The sequence below is a fragment of the Phasianus colchicus genome, chromosome 19 (assembly GCF_987193195.1).
Source record: "Phasianus colchicus chromosome 19, bPhaCol1.hap1.1, whole genome shotgun sequence".
NCBI lineage: Eukaryota > Metazoa > Chordata > Aves > Galliformes > Phasianidae > Phasianus > Phasianus colchicus.
In genome coordinates, this window is record NC_143454.1 from 8799700 (window position 1) to 8822349 (window position 22650).

General features: G+C 43.8%; 1 protein-coding gene across 3 annotated transcripts in view; it reads right to left on the minus strand.

Annotated features, from left to right (window-relative positions):
* Window positions 1-677: 677 nt before the first annotated feature.
* DDX31 (DEAD-box helicase 31) overlaps window positions 678-22650 on the minus strand; it is a 43265-nt gene continuing 21292 nt past the window's right edge. For 2 of the 3 annotated variants that reach the window (XM_031601770.2, XM_031601771.2), the window contains exons 17-20: window positions 18423-18504; window positions 12799-12910; window positions 8851-9031; window positions 678-1111 (exon numbers count right to left, since the gene is read on the minus strand). In XM_031601770.2, the coding sequence (XP_031457630.2) occupies window positions 955-1111; window positions 8851-9031; window positions 12799-12910; window positions 18423-18504 (532 nt within the window). In that variant the 3' untranslated portion in view covers window positions 678-954. The remainder of the gene's footprint in view (window positions 1112-8850; window positions 9032-12798; window positions 12911-18422; window positions 18505-22650) is intronic. The other variant, XR_004168098.2, reaches the window with a different exon arrangement.

A 22650-nucleotide genomic window follows, 5' to 3' on the forward strand; every position in this document is an offset into this window, starting at 1 on the left:
ATAAAGCACAGTGCTAGGCCTAGCCAAAGCAGGGAGAACCTTGAAAGCCTGGGTTTCTAGTGGGAAGCGTTAGCAAGGCTCTGCAAAGGCTTTCATGTTCAGAGAGGTGAGACATTTCATACATATTCTGCATTTCATAATTAGGTATGACAATACGCTGCAGGCAAGGAGAAGTTTGGAGATTGCTGGATTCCACTCTGGCTCCTTCCTACGGTGACAACGTTTGTTCCCAAACTCAGACTTTTGACATGAAGTTTTGTGCCCATGAGCTCTGCCCCAAAGGGACCATGTGTCATCACACTGAAGAGCTCTCCACAAGCAGACCAATTTCACTGAAACTGGGGACGCTCCTGGGAGGTGGCAGCATTTGAGTAACAGTGTCCAGGGACAGCTTTTGCCCCCATGCACAGAGGGAAGGTGGCAGTGAGTCAGTGTGTTACCTGTAACAGGAGCAGAAGTGTCCTGTTGGACAGCAGCAGGGGAAGCAGCAGCCTCCTCTCCCTCCTCCTAAATGTGCATCTTGAATACCTCCTCCACCACTGTTTCTCTGGCTAAAAATAAGCAAGCAAACATGTTGTAGAGTGTTTCTATGGGTCATTTAAATAGGAAAGTGTCTCCTCCTTTCTGAACACGCCTGTCTCACTTTGAGGTTATACAGACACCACATTTCTCAGAAAACCATTATTAAACTCTTTTATTTTTCTCACAAAATATCACCTTAGAAACAAGCTGCATCCTCAGGAAGCCACATATAATTGCAGCAGTGCAACAGGACACGTCTGGATTCAATTCCATTTGGAACTGTGGGATAAGAAGGAGGAGGTCAGCATCTCCAAGACCCCTCCCCATATTTGCCTGACATACTGAACCACGTCAGTCAGTTTGGCAGGTCAGCCTGACCTCTGGCTGAGGTACTCCAGCAGGTTGTGCAGCAAATGACTGGGAGGTCCTGGCTCATACTGGGATCTGCTGGTCGCCGGTTTTCCTCTGTTTTTTCTTCTTCTTCTTCTTCTTGACCTTGGATACACCAGTGTCCATCCCACTGGAATATTCAGATCGCAAGATGTCAGCCAGGCGATGTTTGCCATGGGTCTTCTTGAGAAGGTCAGACCTGGGCAGGAGGAAGAGAAGAGGAATTAGATTTTCCTTTGCTCTGCTAGGTGGGTTACTTATTTTACAGCTGAGGAAAGTGACATTTGCAGATTAGCAGAAGAACAGCTTCCTTTTCTTGAGGCTTGATTTGAAATTCCGTCTCATGCAAAATTAGATATTGTTGTGACAGGTTTTCACAAAGGTGGCAAAATATCATGCCGTTTTTAAAAGCAAGCCTTTGTTCTGTACAAATGCTCTTGCAGGGGTGGTGGGGAGAAGGAGGGAAGGTTGTGCTGAAGGCTGATGAATTAGGTGACACAGCAGTTTGAAAATTGTAATAATAATGAAAAAGACTAAGAGCTCTAAGACACCGAACAATGGAAACATTTTATAAACAGAGCTGAAATCCATAGCTTGAAAGCAAAAATCCCAAACAAACAATCAACAAAAAAAAGATTTCAAGAGCGTAACACAGCAGACTCTTCCCTTGCACTGTCCTGCAGACATCACATGCACCTTGCAGCACTCCCTCTCCAGAGACCAGCTTTTGCAAGGGAAGCCACATTCTGCCCAGCCTCTAAACTCCGACGTGGATCTCCCTGCAGCCCTAAACTGCCAGCTATAAATATAAAAACCCCACTCAGCATTTTTCCACAAGTTCTGCCACTGTCCTGCTCTGTGACCTTGGGCAAATTTCATCCTCGTTGCTGCTGTCTTCCTCTCTTAACTATCTGAACTGCAGTCTCTTCAGCACAGGACCCATTGTTCCCTACAGCATTCCCACAGTCCTGGGCACGAGGGGACATCCACAGCTATTGGTGTCTGCACATCCCAATCTTTGGTTTATTACAAAGACCAGAACCAGATCTCAAACCTTTCCTGAGAAGTAAACAGGAGTCCACCTAAGTACAATGAAGGAATACAACAGAAGCACTCCAGCATGCATCACTGATAACACGTGGATCTCAGCAGTCCTAAAGGGTGCAGTCATACAGCACTGCCCTTCACAGTTCCTTCAGGTGTGCAGAACCATGGTGGGGACCACAGATCCTTTGCTGCAGCAACAGATGAACTCATTCATTAGGCCCAATGTGCAAGGAAGGGAAGCAAACATTTGGCTACCTGCAATACTTGCTTGCCCCTTTTCCACATCTCATTTTCCATCCCTGTGCAGTTCCCACAGCTGGATTGTTTTCAATAGGAAGGCTCTGAATGGTAAGAAGGATGGTGATGATTACCTCTGTAAGATGGTTTCTCTAGGATATAAACCTGGAAGACAGGGGAGAGAAGACTGCTATTTTTGGTGCAGCCTCCATTCTCTCACTAATTTAAGACCCAAACTCTGTGCTGGCAGAAGGTTTAGAAACTGGACATAGCAGAGAAATAAGGCACACAGCCACTGCCTGTTTTGAAACCACAAGAAACTAAGGGAAAAAGACAGAATCAGCTCTAGTGAAGCAATTATAGTGCTGGTAAAGCCCTACCTACAGTACCTCCACAGATGCACCTTGTCAAACTGCCTTCCTACACCTATGTGGCACTGCAGAACGGAGGGGCTCCAGGGGGTGCAGCACAGCACCACTGCAAGGTGTGCCCTCAGCCACTCAGCAATGCTGGAATAACTTTGTAGGGTACCTGCAGCTGCATTCCCTGCCCAGACCCCTCCATCACTTGACAAAGTTTCTATTTGACACTTTCGTTGTGTCTCCAAGTGTTTACTACAGTAATTCAGGGTTACCAAGCAACAGATCAGTTTACTCAACAACATGGAACTACCTGCTGCAAAAGGACAAGTAATCCACCAGTAGCTGCCAGGCTGAATTTCAGCTCAGCAGGGAGGTTGTCCAACACTTTATTATCAATCAGGTGAAATCATTGCCCAATTAGTAAATCAATACCCCCTGCTGGGGTGATCAGCTGTACACGGAAAATAAAGATGTGGGGGGAGAGGGGGGGACAAAAAGAGAGGTTTCTCCCTCTAACGAGTGCCACAAAAATCAATGGAGCTGTGCTGTGGAACCTGTGCTGATCACTGAAAGTAGAAAAACAGCTGTCAAGGCCTCTATTAACCACAAGATGTAAGAGCCAGCAACAGTGACAGGCTGTAGTGACAGCACGCAGGGAAAGTGCACCAGGTCAGGATCCCTGTCCAGATCCTTAACCCTGCTGTGCTGCTGCTAACTGTGCATTCCCTTCTCTGCTCAACCGGCCAAAGTCTCCAGGGCTCTGCTAGAGGAGCCAAGCTAACAAGGAAAGGTGCCCTGTGGTTATGACACAAAGCCCAGGAGAATGGAGAGAGACCTCAGTACTCACTCTCTGAGCATCCTTGGGCAAAGTATTTAACCTCTTTGTCCTTCGTGTCCATTCTCCCATCTCATAACCCAGGATGTCTGTATTTCCCTGTTGCCGAGGGCTGGTGTGATGCTAATTGAACAGAGCTGTGTGGCAATACCTGGCAAAAAGCTTCACAGAACGGCTGGAAACGTAAGACACATTTGCAACACAGACAGAACCCATGTTCCCATCACTGGATAAACACATGGATTGTCAGCATCTCTTTCTGTGATCTCATGTCTAGATATCATGCTGTATTGAGCTCTAATGAGAACACATCATGTTGATAACGGGCAGAGAAATCCACAGCCCTTTAAATTCCTCCTCCCAAACAACAGTTAGTGTTTTGGTGGGGAACTACAAAACACTGAAACGAAGGGGAACTCGCAGAGGAAAAAAAAAAATTCACTAATGATTGACCATCTCGATGTGCTGTAGTGCCAAGATTTCAGCAGGGCTTAAAGGAGAAAGGAAGGCTCAAATGGATGAGAAAATAGCTAGTTTTATTAGCTGGGGGAAAGCAAGACAGGAATAGAGAAATCATAACTCAGAAAATGAAGCAGCCCCAACGTGCACATTAGGAGGAACTTATCCCTGCACACGAGTTATTTGACTTCCCCGTGTCACTGTCTGCAGTGACCAGCTGCCCAGCCCTCCACCCAATGGAAATCCTAACAATTTTGGATTGCAATTCCTTTCAATTCCATAATTCAATTCATTGCTCTGCTTCAGAGTATCACAAAAACAAAAAAACAAAAAACCATCCACACAAATCTTTGTTGACATCAAATACAAACAAAAAAGCTCCTAACATGACTGCAACACACGTGTTCAAATCATAGAATCACTGAGGTTGGAAAAGAACACTAAGATCATCTACACCAACCACAACCCATCACCACCATGCTTACTAAACCATACACCTCATCAAGGATGTGGAGATTATCAGGTGTGAAAGGACCGAGGGACAGTGCTAAGAAAAGGACTGAGCATCTGAAGCCATTTTTGATTTTCATACCAAAATTCCAGTCTGTGCATCACACTGACATATCTGCTTCATTGCAGAGCTGAATCGCAAGCTGATCTCTCAACTAAAAACTCCCACAGTCAGAGCACTGCACCCACGTGTGCGTGGTTTCTCAGACATCATTTGATGGTTGAGAAGATGCCTCTTTTTACCTAAATGGAGAGCGTGCTTTTTCTTCTCCTTCCTCTTGGTCAATACTGCTGGCTGTTCCTTTGTCTTGAGCTCTGTGGAATGCTGGTGTGATGCAGTGCAGCAAGTGTGACGACCTTTAACCAACTTGCAGCATCTGCAGCAACCAAGGGTTCCCAAATTGCTTCAGCTGAGAAAGACAGAGTCAAAAGTTCTGACGCACAGTCCCAGAACTCATGGTGTGCCTTTGGAGGAGACTGAGCTAGGTTGTTTCATTTATCAGAAAGCATTTAAACATGGAGCACGCTATCAATCTGCCTGACAGCATCTCCAACAGCTCTTTGAAACAGTGCCAGCAGCAGAGCTGGGTTACCTCTGGGCCAAGGCTGCTGCAACACCTGCTTTTTCTACTTACAGAGCTGGACAAACCATCTGCAGCCAACGCAACCCTGTTTGTGTTGGTTTTTCCATTGCTGTTTTTAGTGAAGTGGGGGCAAGAAATTCATCAGCAATCCCACACTGCTCCCAACAGACAGAGTAGGGACTCTCATCTGCTGATATAACCACTGGCTTGAGCAGAATGCACAGAATTATTACTTGGTCAGATCGAGCATCAAGTGCTGTTGCAGTACAGTATTCATGTTGAGACAACCAAACAGTAAAGTTCACTGCACACCTACCAAAGTCAATTATTTCAGCAACACAGAGAGACAAAACTGGATAACAATCTTGCAGCCAAAACCTTAAGGGCCTAACAATACTCATATCCAGAGCAATGCTGGTGTAATAATGATGTAAATCAATCCCCTCAAACAGAGCCATCCTATGTGCCTTACTTTGATCATGTATTACCTAAGGTTTGACTTAACCTTGAAGTGGAGGGGATTTTCACCTTAGTTTTTATATATATATTTTTAAATGCACATGCTGTAGCAGCAAGGACTGTATTTAATATTCAGTCTTTCTGAGCTTTCCTGCAGCAATGAGTTCCACAGAATCCATTGAACTTAAGGACTTACCTCTTTCTTTGTAATGGCATGAGTTCACAAACAGGCAAATTAAGTTGTGACTCCCCATTATGGTGAAACCCTTTGGCTTCCAGAGAGATCAATAGGGAAAAGAAACAGGCCACCAGTACCCCACAGAATCCCATAAAACCCTGCTGATTCACAGTGCAAAACACCGAGCAGCACAGGGAGGCTTGGGAGAATGGCAATAGGTCCTCAGCATCTGCATTGTGAAGGAGTCAAAAGACATGTCTATTGGGCATGTCAGCTGCTTCCTGTGCAAGCTGCTTCTCTGCAGTGAGTGAAAGACAGTTAATCCCTCAATGGAAGTGAGCTCAGCTTCCTTGCATCTACCCTTCAGTAAAAGCATGAGCCCAGGCACTTAGTAAGCTGATGTACTGTAACTCAATATACAGTATCTGGTTTATGTGGCTTACATAAATACAGCATTCCAACTTCCAAAGAATTCACGAGCACATGATTTTGCCATCCTCAGACTGGGTTTTCCAAAGCCTGCTGTGGCTAAGGGGACAGTTTTTTGGCACAAAAAGATTAACAAAAAAAAATACATGGAAGTTTTACACGCTTGTTCAGGAGAGGGCTGCTTCCACATTCCAGCACTGAACCATCACACACCTGGCTGCCACATTTTCCTGTCCCACCTTCCCCAGCCAGGCTCCCTAAGGAGGCACCAAGCACAAAAGGAGACTTCAAAAGAAATGAGGACAACTTTTCTTTGTCCTCTTAAAGAAACATTTAATGATTGCCTTTACCCCACTTTCAACTGTTCTTTCTTCTCTGGGCAGGTGCTGAGAGATAAGGCTTTAGTGAGCAGACTGATTAAAACAAGTATCAGATATTTGGAGACAATGTGTAATACAACCAACACTCATGGTATCACGTGAGAAATATAATTAAAAAGATTGCCCCGTGACTACAATGCTATCATTTCAAGCCCCACACATTACAATTAAAAACCGTTTGTCTTTTTATAGCAGTCTAAATTCTGCTCTCTGCTATGTCAGTGTGAACTCGAAAGCAATTCTCTGTATTTAATTCTCTGTAAATTAACAGAGCTATCTTGAATTTACGTTAGCAGATACTGAATTTGAATCTATATTCGCTTTTTTTCCTACGCTGTCCCTTAAATACTAATATACTTTTTCGTTTTAAAACAAAGTTAATTAGAAATAAATTTCACAGGCAATAACAGTTGTATGACAATGCACTATTTTTGCAGCATTTTAACTTCCCAGATGTTCTCAGATGTCCTAGAGCTTGAGCAGCAACAAACCCACGCAAAGTCTGCCCACTTGCCTTGAGCTGCAATTGTATGAGCCATGTGCAAATGAGCTTTCAAATCACTCTGACCATTTGTTCCAACGCTTCCACATCCCCCAACCCCATGCATCCTGTGCCTAAACTACCTACTGTATCTTGAGCTTGTCCGTGCTATAATAGGATGAAGACTTGGGGAGGAGGAATGCTGTCTAGAAGAGGTGCGTAACAAGAGAAAAAGTAGCTCTAACAGAATAGCAACATCATAGGAACACAGAGAGGCATTGTTGCAGGCCAAGTAATCCTGTGACACGCTACTGTCAGTCATAGCTTGACACCCTGCTGGGCCAGCAAGACATCAAAGCCCACCCCATACCATCTTACATGCTCTTTATCAACTAATCAGGCTATTCTTCCTGAAATAAAGCTCCGTTAAATCCCCCCTCACAGGGGCATTCCCATCCTGTTGCCCATCTGCTGGTGAGGGTCAGCTGAAGCAGGAGGCAGATCGGTGCTCTGTCCCTGGTGGCTTCTCAAAGCAGGACAATGCTGTCTCCGACTTTTTATTTTAAAATCCTTTCTCCATTCTTTCTTCCTTTTTTTTTTTTTTTCCCCTCCCCTGTCCAAAATACATACATGTGCAAGAGATGTCACCAGCCTAGGAACAATTAAGTGGATTAGTGCTTTAATTGCATGGCTAATGGGGTTTGCAGCAACAATTATATGGAAGGAGTCACAACTGATACCAGGAAAAGGAGGAAGATTTTTCTTCCTTTGAATTATTGCAGTGATTTTACAGGCAAGCCAGAAGTTTGTAGTCCTCTGTTGTGTTGGGGAAGACTGCAAGAGCTTAATGTTGTGATCTCAGAAGGGAGGACTATTTGTCTCATGGAACCACCTCAAAGCACCTAGGGTGAGAGGTACTGAGTATTTGCAGCTCCATCTCAGGGAGAGGAGACTACTTGGGGCTTTTCTCCTCCAGGTTTGACAGGGAACCTCAGATTCCTGATGCATGAAAGGTGAACCTACCTAGGAGACTGTAACAGATGTAAGACAGGGGAGAATAACTGGCATTTGTCAGGGCCAGGAAGGAAGAAGTGTATTGTGAGATAAATCACCACTCACACTGCCTTGGATTGCAATAAGAATGGTCAAACTCAAAAAGGGAAAATACTCATTCCTCTGCAGCTTCCTTGATGTTTTTATCGCTCTGTGCCATATACCAACAGCAAGCAATTATGCACACAGCCTTGTCTGAGAGACTTTCCCTAGTCAGGGATGAGGGCAGAGATGCTACTGCAGTTGCTCCCAGGCCAAGAATCACAGATCTGTGTAGGACTGTGTGATTGGAAATGAGGATGTGAATGGAAAATCCTGGCAGCTTCTACTGCAGAAATGTTTGGCTCCAACAGGACTGCTGCTGGAGCTCTATCACAACCACGACCTGTGCAAGGCAGAGAACCACTCCAATATATGGGAAATCTCATGCTTCGCTCTGGAACAGTGCCTGTGCCCTTCCTGATCCTTCAAAGTAGTTCTGGAGTGAAGCATAAATAAATAAAAATTAGGCTGCTTCTGCTTGTGTCTCAAGCGTTAAGAAAACAGAAAAGGTGCAGCAAAACCCAGGCTAGTCCATGGAGGCACTTCTCCACACTTAACACCTCCCTTCAAAAAAAGATCATCTTTATCAGAAGCCAAACTACAAAGTGAGTTGGTTGTTTTTTTTTTTTAACTAAATTCACATTCAAATGTTTAACCAAGCTGGTTTAATACACATAATTTTTAGGCATTCTACAGCCGTTGGGGAAAAACAGAGAATTAAGCAATAGCTCAGAGCACAACCTAAGCCAATGGCTCAGCATGATTTAGCCTCTCAGCAATCACATATGAACTCCTGGAGCAGCCACAAGAACTTCAGGGAGCAATGCATACCCTGGGTTGGCACATGGCATCCCTTGGCTTGAGAACATCAAGCTGGCCTACCTTTTTGCTCTTGGTTTGGTTTTCTTCTTTGAGTTAGCAGTTGGAAGAGTATTCAGGTTCTGGGGAGCATCTCTCAGGCCAAAGCTCTTGGCCACATGACCCAGGTGGATAGATTTGATGTGGAAGATGTGCTTGAGGCTTCTAGGATAGGCAGCATAGGCACAAAGAAAAGACTGCAGCGCTGGGGAGAGAGAAAAAAAAAGTGAATTCTGTTTGCTACTGCATCTTTATATATAAATACTTAAAGATTCAGCTGTTCCAGCTGAAAGGACATTGGTCTTGTCCTTTGGGACACCTTCTGGTCAGCAGCTGGTGAATAAGGTTGGTATGTTAAAAATCTGTGAAGGTTGTATATAGCACTGGTACAATCCCGTAAGGAGAAGAAAGGTGGTGAAGAAGGGTTAGGAACTGAAACAACACTACATTAAGTTGCATTATGTTTGCCTCTTGTAAGGATGCCCCTTCTGCCACAGAGGGCAATGTCTGCAGCACATCTCATATGAAGAGGTGTTGACATCAAAAGGTAGCAGAAAGGCGGAAACAGGGAATAGAGGGATAGAGGGATGAAGAAAGGGAAATGGAAGCATGGAAGTGGCACAGGAAGACTCCTCCGATATTACAATCCCAGCAGTCCATGCATTTTTCACCAGTTACTAGATAGTCCCTTATAAATATATGAGAACCAGATGGATTTCCTGACTCATCATCGCACTGAGAACAGAGCTCACCTTCTCAGAAGGGAAAAATAATAGGATAGCGTGCAAATTTTCTCTTTCACATCTTTATATTCCTGTAATGCCCTTCCCTCAGGACTCATTGCTCCAAAGACAATCATCCACTAATACGAACACCAGCACTGCTCTTGAATGTACCTGTAACATTATACCCAGGTTGTCCTCTTTGCTATAGGGAATACAAGGACTTTTAGTAAGGAAACACTACAGCTCAGAAAATGCCTCCCCACAATCCCCCAACTGCTCCTCTGCTTCTAAACCTCCTGTGCCTCCTCTCAGCCCTCACCCCAACCACCACCTTCATCTCTCTCTCCCTCTCAGCCCCTGACAGCAGCAAGCTCTAAACTCCAACCTCTCCTGCCCTTGCCTGTTGAGCCACCGGACCAGCAAGTTTGCCCACAGCTTATGTCTAATCTCTTGGCAGCAGCAGGAGATTGGAGTTTATGAACAGTAATAAAAATGTCATTTTAGCAGATCAGCTCCTGGAAGGACCCAGGGAATCCATCAAAGCTCTGTTTACTGAGCAAAGCGAACTCCTTTTCCCAATCGATGAGAAGAAAAGATTGAGTTTTTTTGTACCTTCTTCCCAATTTCACAACGTTACTGTTTTAGAGGCATCTGAACATCAAGAGACCTGTATTTTCCCAAAAAGAGAATGTTAAATTCCAAACACCAAGTTTCCCTGTCTCATCTAAAGGCCATCCCTCTGAGGGCTTATAAACCTGCTCACATGCTCTCAACAAACCTGTTCTGCCGCTGTTTTTTTCACAAAGTTATTGGTCGAATTCACCTGCTGTGAGAGGGTGCAACTCCTCAAAAGAACAACACAAGCTTGCTCCTGCACTGAATCCAGTCCCACTGGAGTTAATATAGCTGTCTTTCTTTCAGCATTTGAAATGGTTGATACTAAAGATCCTGTTATTATGAAGGCTGAGCTCATCTCCCACAGTTCTTCAGATGGCAAAGGCTGCTGGTACTCATTCCCCAGATCATCGTTTGAGAATCAAAGTGCCAAAGGCCCCCCACTTCCCAAAGTCCAGCCAGAAAACTGCCAGCCCCAGCGCTGACTCAGAGCATGTGAAAGAGAGACTAATCCAAATCTGAACTAGCAGCCCTGCCACATCAGCAGGGTGAAAGCTCAGCTCATGTAACTGTCTTACCTCTGGGGAGCTCAGAGCTGCTAACGTTCATCACAGCACCCGTGAGATTTAAATGAAGACCCAACAGTAGCCCTAGGAGATGCATGCTGGTCTGGGGAGATTTCAGATTTGCACTGATGTAAGAGAATGGATTTAGGCTGGTCCTTTCCCCATTTCTCCTCTCTTTTCTAATGGAATCGTAGTTGTGGAAAGACAAAGGGAAAAACCAAAGAACTACACACGATGGAGGTTAGATAGGTTTGTAGATAATGGCTGGATAAGCTGGTGGGGACATTTTGCCAGTGTTTAGAGTATGTGGGAATAGGAAGAAAGAATGCACCAAAACCATCACCAAACAGGCTTTGTGCCACAGCAGTGGGTTCTTGTAACCCTGCTGTCCCTCTGCACATAACAGTGCTGAGGACAGAGAAGGTGAGAGCAGCTGCTCGACTAACCACAAACAGTGGTCTGCTTCCCTACCTTCCTGTAACCACAGCAGCATGAAGGTTCCGAAGACTGAGCTCTGCCTGTCACTGCAGCTTCAGAGCAGCACACCTCTCACCACGTAAGACCTCAGCTTTCCAAAAAGGGCTCCACACTCCATGAAGTTTGTCCTTCAGAAAGCAGGGCTCAGCCATAGCTCTCCTCCCATGCTATCGCACTGCTGGTCAGTCAATCAAGTTTGAAGGGCAGCTCTTTCCCTAAACTATGTGAGTTAGAAAAATATGGATCTGAAGGGCAGAAGGGACGAGCGGGCAGGGAGCCACTCGCCTTCTGAAAGCAAGCTGCAATCAAAACACTGCTTATTAACATTGACTGGGTCAGAAAATGGGGAAAAAGAGAAAAAGAGAGAAACAAATGCATCTCTGGCACAGTTTCCAATTGATTGTCTGCCATGAAAGCAAAAGCCAGCTGCCATGTTAATTATTCATGATGCCTGGCGCAGAGAGGAGGAAGAGGGGGTTTATGGAAGCCACTCAGCAGTGGAAAATTTGCATATGTAGATAGTGGAATAGGAAAAGAGGTGGAGTACTCCTGCACAAGACAAATGGGATGCACAACACTTCGGCATTTCCTGACATACATTCTGCACTTCTAGTTTGTCACTAAAAAAGTTTAGTGTTGAGGTCAGCAACAAGTGCATATGGAGTGCCTGTGTGTGCTTACCTGCAGTGACATATGCTGGATAAACAGCCTACAGAGGTTTTCTGAGTGCAATCAAAAATGTTTTACTAACATTCAGAAGAAAAAAGCCCCTTTGACCCCTTTAACAGGTCCAATCACATCTCTTGATTTCAAATAATTGTAATGCTCAATGTAAATTCTATCCTGAGAACAGCCTCATACTCAGCTACACGATGACACTGTACAGCTCAAAGGCCAGCTTCCCCATTTGTTTCTGGACCACTTAGTATGTGACTTATGTTGTATATGCAGAAGAATCTCTACCACATCCCTGTCAAGTTTCCCACCTTCTTCCCCAAATCCAGCTCACTAGTTCTTTTTGGAGAAGCAGAAGGAAAAAGCTTCTGGGGCTGCACAGTCACAGCAGCTGCATATCTGGCCAGACAAAGATGGATACACAGTCTCCAGATTTATTCCTAGGTACAATTATTATTAAATCCACCCTGTTTTTTTTTTCTACTTCCTGCTTGCTTTTGCAATCTCCCATTTTTCTCCCATCCCACATAGCAACAACCAGTCTGAGAACTGCTCCCAAGGCATCCTGCCATACAGCTTTCAAACACCCTTGGTGCAAAACTGAAAGCACCAAGCAGGTATTGCACAGGCTGACCTTCCCAGAGCAACACGCTCTCTGTTCGCTCAAGTGATTGGGTCAGAGCCCTCAGATGTGAATCCTGCTGAAAGCCAAGATTAAACCTCATTTGCACTTAATATGGGAATGTGAGAAATTAACATATAATATCATCACAAAGCCTTCTGGGTCCATCCCAACCCCCTGCAGGGCCCAACGGACCAAAAAAGGTTTCTTCCAATCCTTTTCCCTGAAGCAAACCATAGCAGCTTATAAGCCCTACTCCTATAATGGAATAATGGAGAAGAAATGCACTGACCTTTTTTTGCCCACCGGATGGTCCCCTCACTGGAGTGAACATAGTTCTCAAATTTTGTCTGCAGGACTGTGGCCCGCTCCCGGACTTCCTGAGGGTCCACACCAGAGGATTTCTACAAGGGAGGATTAGAGGAAAGAGAGAATTTGAGTCAGGAATAATGAAGCAGTTTACAATAGATTTAATAACAGTAAAATCACACAGTAACCACCCAGGGGCCAACAAAGGTAATCCTCTCAATATTACTAGAGGAAAAAAAAAATTATAGATAAAGACGTTAAAGTCAAAGCAGCCAGTAAGCACTCCATGGTGAGGAGAGCAAATCAGTTTTAATTTTGTGTTTTCTAACATCTTTCACGTATCTTTTTCCCCCCCTTTTTTTTTTTTCCTTTTTCTTTTTTTCTCCTCTGATTCAACAGGTCAGATACCACTGCTCATTTCCCCTGCAGTTATTTGGAGTAACTCTCCTCAGGCTCCATGCCAGCCCAACCAGACTTGAGGTTTTTTTTTTCTTAGGACTTTCAGATTGATGTTTCCCCACACACCTGGCCCCTTCTTAGCATGCACATGGCAAGAGATCTACATTCATGTCCATGCCCGAGAGAATGGACCAAATTCAGCACCTGAGAACAAACCTAACTAAAATGAACTTCTCATTATTGATGTCTACATGAAGTTTCCTCACTGTCAACAAGCCATATGTAATTAATTGTTATCACATGGTTCCTCTAGGGTAAGATAATTCCCTTGCAGCAAATGCATGACAGAAGACTTCCTGAAACCAAAAAAGCAATTTTGAATGTGCTCAAGCTTTCCCATCATTGGACTGTAGGATTTGATTCAGGAAATGGAGAGCAAACACTGCAGGGAACAAGCCATTACTAGGAGGAGAAAAGAGGTTGGCTGTTTCTGAACTACCAAGGCAGATAGAGGAAATGTGGACAAGGAGAAAACATTTTTGATGGCAAGTTGACAGCAAAGTGCAAAGCCAAGCATCCATGGATATGAACCTCCCTCAAGAAAGGACCACAACTCTCAAAAGCTACTCAGAGAGGAACCAGCATCCAAGCTGGAGCGCTTGATCCAAGGCAGTAATTTGATGCTGGTCAAACTCCTCATCTTCCTCCCCAGCATATCTAATGCTGCTTAAACCCTCACTTCCCCCTGCCCTGCTGCCAGTCCAGGGCTGCCACGTCACACTGACTGGGAACCCTGGGGACTGTGGAAGCCAGGCAATGCAGCTGACACCCTAAGCAAAAAGCTTTGCTGACCCAGATCTGCTGCTCTGTATCCTAACAGAAAACCTACCCAGAGAAAGACCCCAAGTGCAGTTCAAAGTCCCTGCACAGTGCCTTCCTTGCAACTTGAGATCCCACAGCTCCCAGCCACTGCATTATCCTCCAACGAAACAAACACGTATGGGGAAGAGAATTCCTGCACTCTCACTGCCTCAACTACCTGTACCTCCAAGTAAAGTCGACGCTGGTGTTTTAAGGCCTTGTAAGAGCCTCCCAGTTTGCCAGTCTCTGCTCTCCATCTCCCAGTGCACTGCAGAGATGGCCAACGCAGACTGCTTCGTCGTCATCTTCTGGTTTGACTTAACACGCTCCTATTAATCAGCTGAGACAGTTTCCAGTCGAGGGGCCTCTGTAAGGGTTTAATAAACTACAAGTAGTGCTGCCTTCTCCAAGTGGACACTCGTCACTGTGACTAACAAGTTTCCATTGACGTGAAACATAAAACTTTCTCCCACCCGCCCGCTCCTCCTAGCCCCCATCACTTTCCTTTTGTTAAGCCTCCTGGCAGCACAAAGTGTCACCTTCCCAGCGTTTTTTAATATGAATGTGAAATTAGTGAGGTTTGCCCTTTCCCCTGGCGGACAGAATCCTCTGTTATTAAAAAGTAAAGCACTTTAATAATGAAAACTTTTTCTCTTTTTCCTGTGTTTTAACTGTTTAAAATTAATGAGAAGGGCATAACGGTTGTCAAAGCGATATTGAAAGCCGGGTAGCCTGGACCGAATAAGCACGAAAATCCCTCCAGAGTGTTAAATAAACAGTGCTTCAGCCCCTTCTGAATCCCTCTGTTGGTTATTGTATACATTCTGTAACAGCACTCAGAATAGATCTGAGCACCGGGGAGGCAGAAAGGTTTCAGAATTCCAATAAAGGCCTCAAATTAAAGACAGCCTGGTGCGAATTCCAGGAGAAAATTAAAGAGACCTCAAGCTTAAGTGACAGGTGACTTGCTTCTGTGTCACAACTGTCAGGGGATTTAGTGATAATATGGCAATATATTACAAAGGACTTTTCTTATTCCCCCCTTTAGGTTTCAAAATGAGGCATCTCTTCTTCCTGGTGCTGGGGGAAAAAAAAAGTAAGACAAAAATGAGGGATAAAGAACTAGGTGCATAATTTCCAAAGTGTGAGGTCAGTCCAAGAGAAATAAATGAAAAAAGCAAATGGCAGGAAACATAATGTACTCAGAAAACAGCTTCTCCCCTCCTCCCGTCTCCACCTTGTCTTTCATCCCCTCCAGCCCTTTGAGACAGATCTCATTTTAAAATTGCCCCCTAATGGGGATGAAAAAAAAATATCTGTGTTTGATTCCTGCCTTCCAGAGAGGATCATCTTAAAAAATAATAGAAAAACAACAAAAAAATCTAAATTTAAAACTGTCTCAGAGTCGAACTGAAAAGAAAATCAGTGCACCATGCGAGTGTCTGGGCAGATCAAACAGAGCAGTGCTACTGGAAGTGTACTGGAAGCCATCCCCTATGCTTTACAAGCTTTAATCCTGCTTGTGTCCAGGTTCAGGTGAGCAGGACAATTAATTTGAGACCCTTACACCTTTTCCAAGGCCCAAAAGATAAAAGCCAACCCCAGAGGTTTGCTTGATCTGCTCTCTACATAGATGAATCGTTACATCATTAAGTAATACGCATCACTGTCATTATGGAGAACTAGTGGGATAGAAGAGCATCTTCTAGCCTGTATTTGCTTGGAATGAACCTATTCTGGCAGATCCCTAACCACCAGCATAACCTGCGATCAATAACAGCATCTATCATCTCTAAGAAGAAAAAGGCCTGGCCATAACGTGACTTAACCAGCTCAGGACACTGGGGGACCTCCCCACAGTTACTCTTGGAAAAGGCACACTTACCTCTTTCAGAAAAAACTTGTGATTATAAAGACTGCAGCTTTCAGGTTTGAGAGGTGAGGGTAAGAACCGAAAGCTTCTTACTTCATTAGGAGGGTTTGTTAACGGTGGAAAGGACAGAAACTCAATAAAACCAGACTTAGGTGGAGAAATTCTTTCTTAAAGCAGGAAGGAAGAAAAAAAAAAAAACAGCCCAAAACCCTGGCTTTAACATCTCCTGCTTCCATTATACTTCAAAACAAAATGAAGGATTTTGTTTTAATAACAACTTTTTACTAACCTCCACACACCTCCTCCAGAACTCACCAAGTCCCCCTGCCCCCCTCGATAAAAGTTGAAAGATCAAATTTATTCTCTTTGTAGGCAGGTGAACATTCACACACCCAGACATAGCCACATATATATTTTATACACCTAAATATAAAATATACATTTTACAGGCACTTCAGCTTGCTCCCTGGTTGCACACAGAAGCCCAAAAAATGCATGTTCCAACGGGGTTCTTGTAATGGACTTCAGTTGAGGCAATGAGAACCGAAGAGCATCATAATGAGATTCCTGTGTGCACAACTATAATATATACATGACTCAATGCATGGAGAGCTGATAAGCAAAGCTAACTCTCTCTCGAATGGGAACATCACAAATAGATCAGGTTCAGCTCCTCATAACAAGTCCTCCATCACTCTCTGTCCTATGCAGTGTCCACTGCATTCCCAGCTTACTCTGCTGCCTTCACAGCAAACTTAGGGAATTTAGTAGAGATTAACCTTCTTTAAAACTTGGTAACGTGTCCCTGCAACAGCTGAGAAAGCGTGAGACCTCTTATAGAGCCTCTGATGGTAATAAAATAGAACTTGAACATCTTTGATTGCATTTAGTATATTTTTCAAGTAATTCCTCAAGAAGCCTATGTGATATTGACAAGCCTACTGCAATCTCATTCCCATTAAACTGCAGAGATTTCTTTTCCATCAACTATTTCTCACTCTCAATTCTGTAAGATTCCGAATCACGTTAAAATTGATAACTCTGTATTTTTAAGTCCTCACAGCAGATTTAGACCATCCCACAGCCACAGTGGATCTATCACAGCTCCAGTGCTGTCAACAGCAAAATACCATTCACTTTGAAGGCAGAGGGAAGAGAGAAGTTCAATCCTACTTTTGTCTGCAGGTGAAAGGAACCAGCTCCTGCTTATGCACAGTACCTGGCATGACAGGGCATGGCAAGGCAGCAGCACCCAGCAATAAAAAAGAAAATGAGAGTAACAACTGTTTTCCAAATACGTTTTGTTGTTGTTGTTGCTTGTGTATTCCTTTGGTTTTGTTTTGAGAAGAGTAAGAAAGGCAAAAGATGAGTATTTAAGTCAGAATATTTTACATTTAAATGTGCAGAGTATGTTGCAATTTGAAAGCATGGTAGAAATATAAATTCTATCAGTCCTGCTAGCAACCAGGCTTACTAGCCAGAAAAGGACACAAAAAGCTATTTTAAATAATTCCTGCATTAACAAAGCACATCTACCCTTCTATGTATTTGCTGAACCAGCTAACAGACCATACCATAAGCATGTTCCAAACATCTAAAATATAGGATGTATGGTGATTTCAGTGAAAAGGTAAGAGCTTGAAATAAAGCTGCATCTCACAGCAGCCACAAATGGAGCTTTCTGTGAAATACAGGGCTTTAAGGAAAACAGAGCATCTTTCAAAAGCATATCTACCAAAATCAACACAGTTCTTAACAGCCATCTGCAGGAAATGAGAAGGCAGTGGACAGGCTGCAGGCTCATGTATGTTAAAGCAGAAAGAACAAGCAGGCAAAACTGCAACAAGAGGAAAGAAAAAAGCATTCTGCAAAATGCTTGAAGCATTCTTGACTTCCATTCAAAATGAAAGTTCCTCAAGGATTTAATTCCACAGAATGCAGAAACACCTCAGCCCTCAATTGCAAATGACTGAATGCTGGGAATTAGCAAATGATGGCAGACCCAAAGTTTGCAGAAATCAATGAAAAGATGTCTGTCAGCCCAGCAAGCTTTGTTTCAGGCTCCAAGTAAATACAGGTAATAATTAAAAAGCCTACACAGCACATCACCAAATACATTTTGCTCATTTCTTCAGAACGATTTTATGTTATTTGTGATCTCCAACAGTTTTAGTGCAGAAAAGCCAAGAAGAAGAGAAGCATTATGGGAAAAAAAAAATAATACTTTTGCAGCCAGAAAGCTTTACTGTCTGCTACAAAATATTTGCTGAAGAGTTAGAAAGAACTGGTTTTTGGACAGCAGGTTAAAGATTGGACAATTGTGACATAAGGCAATTCTATGATTATTTGCATTGCCTGACATGATGGATATACCAACCTTCACAATGCAAAGATGGAAGCTAAGGGAGGAATATTTATGATGTTTAACTGGTAAATGAAAATGGCAGCAATTCCAAATCAGCAGAATAACTCACCTTGCTTCCTGGTCTGTGCAGCCTGAAGCGATCGTCTTTCATCAGGCTGGATAATATCTTCTCCATCTTTATCTCTGAGACACTGAAGCAGCAAAGACAAAAAAACCTGCAATTTATTCCGCATAAAAAAACTAAAGGCTGATAACGGATGGCAAGATGGGAGGTGATGCTCAACCCTCATCCAAAGAAACAAAGTGTTTATGGGGAAACAACAGGATCAAAAGGAACTTCTCCTAAGAAGCCAACTCTCTCTCAGTTTCCTCCCAGTCACATCACACCCCACTCCCACAAGATCTTATGTCACTCCAACCTCTTGCTCCATTGCTGGACTCAGAGCCCAAAAATACTTCTCCTGATGGACATATTCTCACATTCATTTAGAGCTTGAAAAGCCAATTCTGATACCAAACACACAGTTTGATTTTCTTTTCCATTCTGAGGACTCACCCTCCTTCTCCCTCGGCACAAGTGTAAAACCAAAGCCCTGCACATTAGGGACTTAAAATACTTTATCTTTTTTTAACGTATTTTTTAAATAAAGGCAACTCAGTTAGCTATCCCTAGCCACGTTTCACACTGGGCATTTATTTCCATTCTGTCAACTCACATTCTTCCTGTTGCTTCAACCAGATGATTTATTCTCTAGTCCTGCTCGCTTGCAAGACACTGCTGGCCCACTGCTATGGCCTAGATACCAATGAATCTGAAGAGCCAGCTTCATTTTAAAGCATGCAAGTGGTCCCATCCAGAGATGCATGTAAAGGAGATTGGATATCCTTTGTCTTCTTTAACACAGTCTTGTGGGGCACACACACACCAGGTGACACAACACAGGAACAGCTGTGCAGCTTCAGGCAATTAATATTACGGCTGCATCCAAACTGGGTCCCATTTCCAAGGGAATTACTCAGATAATAAAAGTTGAAGTTTGTGGGTCCAAATTTTCGAGTCGCTGCATTTCAGCAGTGGGCAAAGGTCATCTCTAGAAAAGAGATTCTTTCCCTTTTTTATACCAGAGTAAATCATAAATACTGCACAGAAGCCAAGGAGTTCACTGGGGTTTACTATAGGGTAAGGAAGAGATAAATCTTGGGGGCCCAGCACTCCTCGGATTCCAAGATCTCACATGGTCAGACAGATGCAGGCAGTTTCAGAAAGGAGGCACTGATGATTTTCTACGAAGCACAGAAACAAATTGTACCAACAAGGATCTTCCTTTTCTCTTCACTCAGAGATCTCAAAACTCCTGGTAAGGAGGAATGAATAATTCTTTGCCATGTTCTGTATTACAACAGGATGCTGTGTCCTTTCCACTTCAAGCAACAAATATCTTTTCCCTGCAATCTGCACTTCCAACCTCCACTGGCTCATCATCACAACGTAACTAAAGGAAAAGAGATGATCTGCAGAAAGAGTCACCCAGCCTCAGAGCTACGGGCCAACGTGGCCATAAGATATCCTACATGGGAGAGGAGCCCCATATCCGTGCAGCTGGGACTCTCAGTACACAAATTCCTCCACAGAGGATGCAGAGAGGAGTAAGGGAGAGATGGGGAGAAAGGCAAATGGAGCATAAAATGACAACTGAGGGTTCCTGTTTGTTTTTGAAAAGTGTAACAGTAAATTAAAACATAAACGCCAAGCGCTTAAGCAAGTGAAAAGTGTACCTCCCCATCCCCCCAAGGTTCCTTTGACACAGCTATGAATGAAAACGTCAAACCTTTGACATTGATTTGTCTGATATGTCACCCCCTCGCCGATCCTCCCCTCTCGCGGCGCGCTGCCAGCTCGCAGCCTAACAGATATGTGAACCTGGTTCTCAGCGGGGAGCAGCATGTGAGGGGAGCAGGGGAGGGGGGAGCACAACGTGGAGAAGGGAGAGAAATGACTCGTGCCTTCACGGTGATGCACCCTCCTTTATAAATTAGTTAGGCCGCCGTTAGGAGATAAAGAAATTATCTGATAGCTGTCGAGGCAGGCGCTGCTAGATTGCAGTTGAAGGAACTAAAAGAGACATAAGCAAAAAAAAAAAAAAAAAAAAAAGTAAACCTCACTGACTTTCTGCTGCTCCTTGCCTCTTCCCTATAGAGGAAAACGTGTTAGTTATGCTGAGACAGAACGTTTTGGAGTCTAAGCTTTAAAAAGAAAAATGGGGAAATGCACACAAAACATCAGCATGCATGTACATACAGCTGGACAGAGGAGCCACAACTTCAAGCCACACAAAGACTGAAAAGAAAGTTACAGAGGCACACGGCTTCCTTGAGACCCGTTGGGAATTACTGATCTCAGCAGAGCCAAAGTGAGATCGTTTTGGCAACGGCTAAAGCTGCTTTTCCACAGTGGAAGCCAAGGAGAGGCTTCAGGTACTGGTGAAAATTAATTGCGAGCGATTTCCAATTTCAAAGGCAGTCATCCCTAATTCCGAAGTGGATTTTCATCCAGGAACAAAGCCACGTCTGCTCTCATTACTTCCGACTCTCAACACTTCTGGACTTACTCCCATGCATGCTGGGGTGGGTGGAGGGGTTTAAAAAAAAAAAACCTCTGGGTCAGATCCTCACCTCCTGTAAATCAGTGTGGCACTACTCATTTACACCAGCTGAAGATGGCAGGGACCTGTCTCATGCTTTGTCTTCTTAGAAATACATATTTTATGAAGTATTTACATTTCAATAAACCTCGCGGGAATTTCATTTATAAAAGGAAAAAAAAAAATTAAGAACAATTCAGAGCGCACACTGAAACCCAACACAAAACAAAAGGCTAAGAATTAAAAACGACACAAATTCTGGTAACTTGCGCAGCCCAGGTCAAAAGCTGTGAAGACCCAGGATAAAGAAAAAAAATGATCAGTGCTGAAGAGGATCGGTGACAGCCCAACACATGCTGTCTTTCAGCCTCGCACTGAATTAAATTGTCAGGATTATCACCATAATGCTCTGTTTATGAAGGGTAACGGCAATTTGTGCTGATGGCACTCGCTGCCTTTAGCTTCGAGCTGCCTTCCTGCATCTTCTCTGTAATTCATCAGCTCTCTCTTCTTGCCGCTGTCCCTTCTCACACCGTGTGCTGCTACGTAGGAAGAGCAGAGGACACATGACTGCAAACAGGCCGAATCGCCCACCCATGCCAATTAGACACTGATTTTCTCCCATCTAAGACAGAGGTCAAAGGCAGAAAAATCACACTCTTTTTTTTTTCGGCAGTCCCTTATCTCCAGGGCAGCAAGTTTTACGACGAACATAAAACAAACAAGAGAAGACAATCCCTGGAGTTGTTTGGACGCACTGATTTGAGAAGCAGAGAAAAAATATTCACATAAAGCTCTCCTTACACACCGAGCAGAGTCTTCTAGACTGCTGAAGAACGGTGGCTAGCTCAACAACAGGTCTTCTCAGCAGATATAATTAGCAGTGTGAGTGAGTGACACTGCTTCTTAAACTTGTTAAAAAAAAAAATCCAACAAAATTGGATAAAAGCATTAACAATTAAAAAAAAAAAAAAGGGAAGTTTTCCTCTCCTTCCTCCAACCCTTCCCAAATATTATAAAATGGAAAAAATACAACTTTCTACTTGGAGTTAAAAATTCACAATTATGTGGGATTTCACCTTTAAATGTCAGTGCTGTTTGTTACATGAAAAAAAACCCTGTCAGCTTAGCCCTCCATGTCTTGCTGGTGTCTGCTTAATAGATAGTTACCTGGGATGATGGATGGCTCTTTGTTAGACCACTAAATGGCTCGCAGCCTAGAATAAGCCCGTATTTACTGCCAACATTTGTTTGTTTCAAGGATGCAAAACCAAATTTGGCTCCAAGCAGCTCCACCCGACATAAACACAACAAATAAAAGAGAACTAATCTGTGCATGAGTTTACAGGACTCCACCAACACAAGAACAACACTAAAGGGACTCTATTCAGCTGCTGCTCTGAAATGCCAAAGAGACAGCAATGCAGGAAGCAAGAGGAATCGTATCTCCAGTTGCCTGCTGGGGAGGCTTGGGACCTGGTAATGCTCTCTGCTGGCAATACTGAAGGTTTTTTATCCCCACAAAGGGACCAGTGTGCAAGGAGACCTGGACTGAAATATCACAGCGTGTCAGCCATTGAGTAGCAGCCCAAAGAGCAGTCAGCTCCCTCACCAGCCTGGCTTTGCTCTCCTTACTGCCCGTTCCCAAGTTCTGGCCAGTATGAGAGAAGCATTCTCAGCCAGCCTGAAACAAAC